This window comes from Citrus sinensis, chromosome 9 (genome assembly GCF_022201045.2).
Source record: "Citrus sinensis cultivar Valencia sweet orange chromosome 9, DVS_A1.0, whole genome shotgun sequence".
In the NCBI taxonomy this organism is placed as follows: Eukaryota; Viridiplantae; Streptophyta; class Magnoliopsida; order Sapindales; family Rutaceae; genus Citrus; species Citrus sinensis.
In genome coordinates, this window is record NC_068564.1 from 2,067,212 (window position 1) to 2,077,894 (window position 10,683).

Below are 10,683 nucleotides of genomic sequence, written 5' to 3' on the forward strand. Positions count from 1 at the left end.
CTAAATCCTACCTCCCTACAAGGCCAACGATTTTGATTCTCATTCAACTTCTCATTGAAGCAAGTAAATACATTATTTATTTTTATTTCTTAATTTCTGTTCCGATTCTTGATGATCAGTAAACACACCATAAAAAAACACTATATTACTACAATTCAATACCGTGTCTACACTTTCAAAATTTTCATAAAATGATAACTAGTTTGAATTTTGAAATGTCCAACGAACCCTTATTTATTAAGAGTTGAGTGACCACCTCTACAATTATATATTACGTTACAATATCCACTAACAATACAACAAAGAATTTTTCGGAAGTTTAAATTTTAAAAATTGTGCAACATACATATAGCATGAGATGTCTATCCAGCATAATTCGAACATCTACGTCCATATGTCGAAATACATGTGTATTACTGAAGATATATATGAGTTCCTGTGGGGGACTCAGTCTTTACATCTGTAGCTGACTGCGAAAATACATGTGTATTACTGAAGAAGTATTTAATTTCACTTTCAAATATGATAGGCCAAAAAATTCTCAAGGTGCAACACCTATAAGCGCAACGTACAAGTGCTTAAAGCAAAAGTGCCCTTGCACAAAATTTAAGGTGAGCTGAGGTGCGTAATAATGTCGTCGACATTATTGATTTACTTTTAGCCATGCAGGAGAGAAGCTTCACCGATCATCAACTTGATTTCTACCCTAACTAATTAACACAAAGTGACATAGAAAATATTAATTGATCACAACTGCTTTCATGAATTCCATTAATGCTCCCTCAACCGCACAAGCAGTGATTCTTCTTTTGCTATAAAAAAAGGGAAGGAAAAAAAAAACCCACAAGCAGAAGTGCTCCTGAACATATCATCTCTTCTATTAGTTCATCCAACAAAAACAAATCAAAAGTGCTTTTGACAATCAGAACCCTAATATTAGAAATGGCAGAGATAACAAAGGTGAAGATTACAAGCAAAACCCATGTGAAGCCGAGCAAAGTGATAGGAAGAAGAGAGTGTCAGCTGGTGACTTTTGATCTGCCGTATCTGTTTTTTTATTACAACCAGAAGCTGTTGTTGTATAGAAACGGGGACCGTGAGTTTCACGACGCTGTCGAGAAACTCAAAGATGGGCTTAAGCATGTGTTGGAGGAGTTTTATCAGCTGGCTGGGAAGCTGGGGAAAGATGAAGAAGGTGTCTTTAGGGTTGAGTATGATGATGACATGGACGGCGTCGAGGTGGCCGAGGCCGTCGCTGATGAGATCGCCGTCGATGATCTGACGGCTGAGGAAGGCACCAAGAGTTTCAAGGAGTTGATTCCCTATTATGGAGTCCTGAATTTGGAGGGGACTCATCGGCCTTTGTTGGCTCTTCAGGTACAACACTAAATTCAATCAATTCATCCAAAAAACAAAAATCTAAATGGTTTTTGTATCTATTTTAATTTACTTCATAGACAGGAATAGCTTGTAACAATTTTTCTTTGCATGTTAAAATAATTTTATTTTGACATTATGTACCTTATATTCAATCATATAAATAGTGAGTACTGAGTAAGTGTAAGGTATATAAAATAAAATACATCTTAGGGATACTTTTACTTTGCATGTTCATTCTGTAATGTCATATCATGTACATACACCTATGCATTGTTAGTGCTCAACGGGACAGCTGCCTTTGTCACCCATAAAGAGAAACCTTTTATTTCTTCCTCATTAAATGAATAATGCGATCTAAAAATTCAAATATAACACAACACTAGTCACTATACATGCATTATTGAGTATTGACACTTCTCATCAGACAGTTATATTGTGGGATCTGTTGCATGAAATCTGCATGCATCAGAAACATGTACATTATGGTGAGAAAAGATAGTAATATAATTATAATAAAAAAAAATATTTCTGTCATTGACAAAAGAAATTTAAAAAGAAAAAAAAAATAGGACCCAAGCGGATGTGATAGAAAATTGATTGATTTGTCACCCATTTTTAGATCTCTTTTCAGGCTCCACCTGTAATACAACGCTGCACCACATACATCGTTATTGAATTTTTTATTTAAAAATTAATTGGCCGTTCGATGGCACTCAAAGTAATCCAACGGATTATATTTTTTTTGGCTAATGTTGGCTACCGGAAGTATCAGTTGTGATTGATTGAGATGTGGTATAAATAAGATATTTTTTTACCCGTTCTCTTTTCATCTGTCTCTAAAGCAATTGGGCATTCAATTGGTATCCCCTTTTAATGAAAAAATTGAGAGTGTGGTGAGACTGAAAGTTGGTCGGCTTTCTCTGAATCTCTTTCTCAAATACAAAATTATGGTTGACCGCCCAAGCACCAGCACTAAATAGTATAATTTCAACGAAGAATCAGCTCAATCAACGAAGGATCAGCCTCAATCAACGCCCAGAACAAAAATGTAGTTAAAGAAATTTTCACCTGCAACTTAAAGAAAACTAATGGTACGAATTTTCATATTATTGTTGTGTTATTTATTGTGTTTTAAATCTATGGATATCTTTAGAATTGTGATTAAATTCTCTTGCTATATGGTAATTTTTTAATTAGTTTGAAAGTTTTTCCGATTGTCTTATGTCTTTTTGAAGTCTGCATTTTAAACAGATCAATTTATTCTCACAAAGAAACAATCTCAACTAACGAGACTATGTAAGGAGATTTGTAATTCAAAGAAACCTACCCGTAACAGGTACGTCTTGACAAATTATCATATATCCTTTAGAATTGCGAGTTAAACAACTGGTATAATTTTTTAATATAGAAGAATTTATTAATTGAAGGGTATAATCTAATAACCTGTGTGGGGATATGCTGACCGAAGGGGGAAAGAATTAACATGTGTTTATATGATATTCATATGAAGAGAATGAAAAAGAAAAAGCTTAAAATGCAGCAATAAAGTATATTGTTTAAATAGGAAAGTAAAATTTGGTAAAAGAAATAGAATGAAATAAGTAATTTTTTTTTTAAATGTTATAGGTTTTAATGGATGGATTTACAATGTTTTACATAGGAAAACAGATGGACAATCAGCTACGCAAGCGTAAACGAGAATCAATAAACTTACAAAAGAGTAGTACTTGTCTTCCGAAAGTAAACAATGAAAATGCAGTTCCTAAATCTTCAACATATGGATTTGTCTCTCACTTGTAAGTAACTATATTCATTTATTATCTGACACGCATACTAGATAACTACTAATTCAATGTCATGCAGTTGCAGCGATGAAGAAGAGCTTTCGAGAAGTCATAATTTTAATTTGTCTACCACTATTGGGGTCAGTATATGTATAAATATTTTTTTAAATTAGTATGTTCATTAATGGCAAGTCACAAATTAGTATTTTTTTTTAAATTAGTATGAGAAGAGCTTTTGAGAAGTCATATTTAAATTTTTTTAATCTTTATTACTTTTGTGACAGTTGAGGAAACACACTTGGAAAACCAACAGAGAACTTTCAGCAGAACATAAGGCAAGTCACAAAAAGCAATATGAAAGGATTGGATGTGCAGATGCATATTCGGATAACAATGAATCAAAAACTATTAAGGCAGATAAGTTCACCTTGGAAACTAGGTGTGCGCCTGACCGATTTTGTTCTCTTGTTGGTAACTTATCGGAAGACAAGAAAAATGCAATAAGGGATATAGGATTTGGAAGCCTACTTGAAATCCAATGTGGTCGACTGAGGAGGCAATTATGTCGTTGGTTGGTGGATCAATTCAAACCTGAATGCAACATTATTGAACTTCATGGTCAAAATTTGAAATTGTGCCACAGAACATTTTCAGATGTCATGGGTGTAAAAGATGGAGGTATACCAATACAATTGGGTGGACCAAGTGAAAATATTGCTGAATTACGAGATATTTTTCAATCAACAGTCAAAGGGATCAACATCAAGACGCTTGAGGATATTATAAAGCAAGAAGATAAAACCAGCTGGATTTTCAAGGTTTGTAATAAAGTTGATTTTGGCACATTTATGCATACACCCATTATTATATTAAATCATGAACATATGTTATATTTCTTTCATATTATATTATATTCTGATACCATTTGTATTTTTCTATAATATTTGCATGCATAATTGTATAAAACATTTGAAGTTACTATGAAATATGAGCACATATCAGCCATTTATCAAACTCATTCATGTTTGTTATTGTTCATTTTACAAATAGTAGTTTTGATATGAGCAGGTTGCGTTTACTTTGTTTGCACTAGCCACATTGTTATGCCCAACAAGTGGTTATATATCGCATTTGTTCTTGCATCCGTGCAACGATGTTCTCAATGTTAAATCACTTAATTGGGCTTCATTTTGTTATAAATGGCTGGCAAAATCCATTGGCAAATATAAGAATCGTGAAACTACATATGTCGGGGGATGTCTTCTTTTCCTACAGGTAAGATGATTTTCATAATTGAATTTTAGCATTTTTCTGGCCATGGATGGCTGTTTATACAGATTTTCTTAACTATAATCTGTTTATACAGATTTTTTACCTCCACAATGTTGCATACAACTGCATTCAGCCTGATGGGACCAAAACTCCTGTGACATTTTGGAAAGAATCAATGGTGAAGAGGTTCATGAAATGGTTGAAATCTCAGGGAGGGATTGGAAGTAAAAAGGTAAATTTTATTGTAGAGTGCTTATCATTATAATTACCATAATAATGAGTGAGAAATGGTATTATCCTTATTTTTTTGATATCATTTCTGCTCAATTAAACAGATTCAGATGCGTACCACTGATACCGGTGAAGCTTCTCGATCAAAAGCTGTTAGACATCTCAATTTTGAAGAAATAATTCAGAAACAAATACTTTCAATCAGGGTACTGACATTTAAGGTTGATTATCTATCTGATGCGATATCTGACCAAACTAAAATGCTAAAAGAATTGCTACATCAAAGACAAATTATGGACCGAGTTGCCCCTCATGTCCATCATCCTAGCACAGATAACATTAAAACTCCTTCCCACGAGTTTGTGTCTGCTCAAGAAAATAATATTGGGGCTGAGTTTATTGAAATCTCATCAAATGAAAGTTCAGCCCGAGGTTATGATAAGATAAACTCTCCTTATGATGGCTCTAGCTTAAACACAAAGGAACGACAATTATATCAAATATTGAGGACATTAGAAATGGCTCTGGATTGTGAAAAGACAGATGCACTACCCTCAAAGAAAATGGAAATGTCCAAGGGAAAACAAGAACTGATTCTTAAGGATTCTAAGGTATTAAAGTGTCTTTGTTACTGTTGTTTATATATTTATCATAATTGTATGTTGTGACATTACCTGAGAATATGTGAATTTTAATTTTTTTTCTTTTGTAGGAGGGTCTTGTGATGATACAATCAACTGCACAGGGAATGCATATTCAAACTTCTAAAGAAAAGAATGTCAATCTCAAGTCTACCCAACCCCGATTTTTGGCTGGTCCATTTTCAGTTCCCACTCCATTTACCGAGGATGAAAAAAAGCTTATTCTTTACCTTTTTGACGACAAGTTGGCTGAAATGTATGATCTAGTAATAATGAAATGTTTTTGTAAATGGCTAGATTGTTTCGAATATAGATATAAATCTCTTAATCTTGCTTTTATTCATTGTAATAATGTTGTTTTTTCATGGTAAAGGGATGTTGTCGTCCGTACAGAATACAGCAGCATAACACGGAGCAGTATGCGTTCCCTCCTGCCGAGAGCATGGATTGATGGTGATGTAATACTCTATGCCTACTATGTATAATATTTAGGATTCATTCAATACTAATGATGCCATTATTTTCAATTAGTATATATGTGCATATCTCTTAACTAATGTTCCACTTTGGTCGCAACTGTTAAAAAAAATTTCAGATTATTACTATGTACGCAGAGTACAAGACTATCGAAGAGGCCCAAAAGGATATCACCTCTCCTCGATGTTGGTTCTTGCCGTCATATTATTCCGTAAGATAACCTGAAATTAAATATTTTTAATTCAATCATTAGTCTTTAAATGAGATCATGCAGATTGTCAACTAACAAAATGTTTTTATTCTTTTAATTTTTGCCTCTTAAATTTAAAGCAAGTTGTATTGGGTGACTCGGGTGATCTAAACCCCTATCGTCGAGCTTCTAGGTTCCAAGAGCGCTACATGCCCCAGCTGGAAACCTGTGAAAAGGTTTAGCGCATAACATGAATTTTTTTAATGAACTTTTTGTAGTTTGTATTTTTACATAGTTCCTTGGTATCTTTTTCATTTTACTAACCTGATAACAAAACATTTTGCCATTAATTGTATTTACTCTCCCACAACTGCAGATTTATGTGCCCATACATTGTGAAGCTCATTGGTACATGCTTGTTATTGACATTCTTCGTCAAACTGCTGATATTTGGGATTCATTGGAATCTCTCAGTCAAAGGGAAAAAATGATTAATCAGTCATTGACAATTGTATGTTCTTAGGAGGATTGACTACATTTGTGCGTTAGTAGGAATTTGATTAAATAACATTCTAAATTTTGTTAACACTTATTCTGGTTGATGTTGGCAGCTCGCCTCACTGGATTTTTTGCTACTTGGAGAGGCTCGACTTCGTTTTGGTTCAAATTTCAATTTTCTGCATTTTCAACTTGGTCGTCAAACTGGTCTGCCACAACAGCCAAATGATTTTGATTGTGGATACTATACCTTGAAATATATGGACAATCCCTCTATTGTTGCTGACCAGTCTTATCAGGTATATGCTTTTTTTTTTTTCAATCTTGAACATTGATGATTCTGATATTTAGTTCATGATCAATGCTTTCTTCAGACCATTTATCAGTCATTATGTTTAATGATTCTGTATTTAGATTAATAACAATGATAACAGAGGAGTACTGCAAAGAAGTAAGAAATATTAAGAGTACTTTTAAGGCATAACTAGGAGTACTCGGTAATTTTTTTTCCTTTTAAGGATGTATTAAGCAAGCAGTTTTTAGAAGATATCTAGTTTTGAAAGCAATAAGACATACTTTTTAGCAAGTAAACAAGCACCTAAAAATGTGAATTGTTAAAAATCTGCATATGTAAAAGGCTAAGTATTTATATTTAAGAAGTATTATTATATGTTGCAAGTCAACTACCTTTTGTGAAAAAATAAGCTTGCTGCTAGTAATTAGGTAACAACCACTGGAGTCGTGAACTATGTGGACTTTGTTATTTTTATATAAATTCATCTTGTGAGCATATAGAAATTGTTGTAATTAGTGTTTCTTTTTTGTTAGCACGATTCGGATTATGCTCGCATCCTGTTGGCACTCTATCTAGCACAATCTCCACTTAATCATATTAGGCATAAACTCATGCAAGATGCTTCCAATGGATATGGAAAGTGTAGTGCTGCTGACTCGCAAAGGGCCCCTTGTAAACAACCTTCAGAATTAAGAAAAGCTGCCAGAAATATTAATCTTAACCAGACACCGTCCGAGGCTTTATTAAAAACATTACTATGATCGCTAAAGGTATGTTAAGTCGCTTGTCATTCCCATTTTTGATCTTATGTCCTATGCTTATGAATTGTTATTAAGTTGTTTTTTCTATTTCTTTTAGTGAGTTATGATGTTTTTGGTAGACCAATTAAACTTGTTATTAATCATCTGCTTGTGTTTTGAACTAGGTGTCACTACACTTGGAATGGCAGCTTTTATATTTTGGTATTCGAAACCATTTTGTTTTTTAATATTTTTGTAACACCTTTTTTGTATAGCATATACTAATCATTTTTTGGTTAGGTAGTCCAGTAACTGTTTATTAGAACCTTTGTCAGTTCATTCACCTAAAGAAGCAGTCAAGCAGATGAGCCATGTGTGGCTTTAGAAGATGGTGTTGTAGATGGATTTCGTGCTGATGGATGCCCTCTTATTTTTTTGTGTCGGAGGGTAGTGTATTTAGGTTGCATATTCTGACCATTTGTTATTAGGCACTATCGGTCAGAGATGGCTAATTGTAGAAACTTGATATGTATTTAGGGCTATATCTCTGTTAATTCTTCTCTATTATAACTGTCTTAAAATTCCAGTAAAATTACTTATTGAATTTTTTGTAGCTTAAATTTGGTTTTGTTTTGTTTCAGATTTTGATGAATTATGATGTTGAAGGGTTTCGACTCTTTTGTAATCTACTTTGCTTTGACTAATGATGTTCAATCCTACAGATATTATATCTTTGTAGATTCAATTTTCCGTTGTTAAATTAAAGTGATCTTTTATTTTTCCTTTGTGGCTTGCATGCATGCATGAGTGTCGAAAAGGTCACTGGAGTGTTATTTTTTGGTTGTTGGGCACTTGAAAAAAAAAATTGATCTAGAATGTCTGGTTGTTGAGCACTCAGACCCAAAAAAAAAAAAAGAATATTCCTTGCATGGTGAAATTAATTTGAACTACTACTTCCATTTTGAACAAAAGCTCAAACAAAAATAAAAATAAAAACCACTGCCTTTATTTTAGATTTGCCAGTATGATATATTGTACTTGAAATATAATGTCAATGAAATTCAAAATTTCTAATTTTTCACTGACAGGTACAAATTGATATTTTTATTTCCCGCCTCCATTTTTGATATTTTTATTTCCCGCCTCCATTTTTGATATTTTTGATAAGTATTACTTGTTAAAATTAGCAATTATAAATGTGGCTTGTAATGTCCACGGGTGCACATATACATGAGATTAGCAATCGTCAAAATTTTATATATATGGTTATTGTATAAGATTATTGTAAAAATACAATTGATTAAAATATAATTTTTAAAATTACATTTAAAAGAAATCAACTCTGAAATATAAATATAGAGTTTCAAACCTTAACCAATTTACGAAAGGTGGGAAGGATATAGTTTTCCATCCAACTCTTACCTAACCGAAAAGCAATTATATTCTTGATGGTATCAAATTTTGTAATTACTCATAAAATATTGTTGTTTTCAATATCATTTAGAAACATAACTAATATTTATAGTACAATTTAATCAAGTGTTTGTAAATTCTTTTATTATTTAAAAGAGATTATGAATTTAACATTTCTTGTCGTTGTGCTTAAAATTTGAGTTTTATATTTACCTACAACTGCTATTTTGGAGCACATTTTTGGAGAATTCACAAGGATTGTCTATTAAAATACGAAAAATTAAAGCAAACCTACGTATGAATTTAATTCTAACTTAATTTATTAGTTGTTATAAGTTTAGTACAGTTGCAATTCATCCCGTGAAATTGTTGAGTAATTAATGTTATGACTCGTGGAGTAGACATTTGGACATTTCTAAAATTTCCTTATAAAATCCTTTTTTCATTGAGATTAATTGAATGGGCTTTGATCACATGTGCGAGGTCACTCTCCTTACGGAGGGTAGTGACCCATATTGCGATCTCGTATCAAGCGAACAAGTTCTTGTAATCGAATTTTTAGGGCTCACTTGAGATTGTTTTTAGGAGATTTAAAAGTGATTTTGAAAATCTAAAAATTAATTTTCGTATTTGGTAAATTTTTATAAAAATCATTTTTGGCAAAATTACTCAATTTTATAGTAGATTTTCAAATTTTAATTTTGAGAATCACTTTTACATTTAATATGATTTTGTATATATCATCATATAGCATCCAATGGATGGATGTAACTGTGGTATGGTACCACAGTTACACCATAGTTTTACCCCATATATATATTATAAACTTTCAAATTTTTGGTTGATTATTAGGAAATAAAATCATTAACTTTAAAGAGATTATTGTTATTATTATTATCAATTATATTGAGACAGCACAATAAAAAATAAAGATACTAATACTATAAAATATTTATTTTAGTTATCAAATAATTATATATACATATTGAGATATATTATATGTGTGTGTGTGTGTTTATAAATATTGAAATAAATTTCATTCAATATTATGTCTAATTTAGTCATTTACATTTTTACAATAGATTAACAATACGATTTACCAAATATATACAACTGCTTTTAAAACTAACAGTACTTTTAAAAATAAATTATACCAAATGTTTCACTGATTCTTTCATATGTAATTGTTTCTATTACACAGTTACCAACGATTATTTTACAAGTTATAGTATTACCAAACTAGCCCTTAATCCAACATTGAGCTCATTTCTAAATAATTATATAGTGTGGATTGTCTTAAAAGGTTAAAGCTACTTAATAGTAATCTATTAAATTTTCACTAATTTAAGTTTTAATATATTTAATAGGGTGTGACATTTTAATATATAGAGATTTAAGAGTAATTTTTATTTTTATGATCAGTTAAAATAGGAAACCTAAAAATAACATAGAAAATTATTCATATCTGTATTTATGATCCCTAGATCACACGTAACATTTTATTATTTTATGACATCTCATCATCACAGAGAGTGCAGAGAAAAATTTAGAGGATTCTCTAACAAAATGTGCGAATTTAAAAAGCAAATCATATAACTTTAGGGAGTAATTAGATGTTGTTTAACCTAAATATTTGTTTGTTTCTTTGTGATAGAACATGAATATTGTTGAAAAACATAAATATTTCCGAAATTTAGGTGATGATTTTCAGTAGATAATAATTTTCCAACATTTGTGTGTTATAACTCTCTCAATGAGAACC

General features: G+C 31.6%; 2 protein-coding genes across 3 annotated transcripts in view; both read left to right on the forward strand.

Moving 5' to 3' along the window:
• Window positions 1-813: 813 nt before the first annotated feature.
• Window positions 814-10,683, forward strand: part of LOC102627030 (BAHD acyltransferase DCR) — a 29,094-nt gene continuing 19,224 nt past the window's right edge. Inside the window, exon 1 of the mRNA XM_006490389.4 lies at window positions 814-1,377. Coding sequence (XP_006490452.1) covers window positions 943-1,377 — 435 coding nt within the window. The 5' untranslated portion in view covers window positions 814-942. The remainder of the gene's footprint in view (window positions 1,378-10,683) is intronic.
• LOC102624734 (uncharacterized) lies at window positions 2,209-8,290 on the forward strand. 2 transcript variants are annotated; one of them, XM_052433264.1, is made up of 17 exons: window positions 2,209-2,471; window positions 2,632-2,716; window positions 3,041-3,176; window positions 3,244-3,304; window positions 3,449-3,982; window positions 4,233-4,439; window positions 4,531-4,668; window positions 4,772-5,278; window positions 5,380-5,564; window positions 5,682-5,766; window positions 5,904-5,996; window positions 6,116-6,211; window positions 6,352-6,486; window positions 6,587-6,772; window positions 7,302-7,538; window positions 7,694-7,730; window positions 8,150-8,290. In XM_052433264.1, exons 3-15 carry the CDS (start codon window positions 3,049-3,051, stop codon window positions 7,527-7,529), a joined length of 2,583 nt encoding a protein of 860 aa, XP_052289224.1. In that variant the 5' UTR covers window positions 2,209-2,471; window positions 2,632-2,716; window positions 3,041-3,048; the 3' UTR covers window positions 7,530-7,538; window positions 7,694-7,730; window positions 8,150-8,290. The 2 variants fall into 2 exon arrangements, with proteins under 2 accessions (XP_052289224.1, XP_052289223.1); XM_052433263.1 differs by lacking the exon at window positions 8,150-8,290 and having other exon boundaries at window positions 2,210-2,471; window positions 2,616-2,716; window positions 7,694-8,128.

Excerpts from the sequence above, each read along its gene's own strand:
- LOC102624734 (XM_052433264.1), top strand. The coding sequence starts at position 3,049 with ATGGACAATCAGCTACGCAAGCGTAAACGAGAATCAATAAACTTACAA. Across the intron at positions 5,997-6,115 it reads TCTTGCCGTCATATTATTCC|CAAGTTGTATTGGGTGACTC; the intron begins GTAAGATAACCT and ends TTAAATTTAAAG. Across the intron at positions 6,212-6,351 it reads AGCTGGAAACCTGTGAAAAG|ATTTATGTGCCCATACATTG; the intron begins GTTTAGCGCATA and ends CCACAACTGCAG.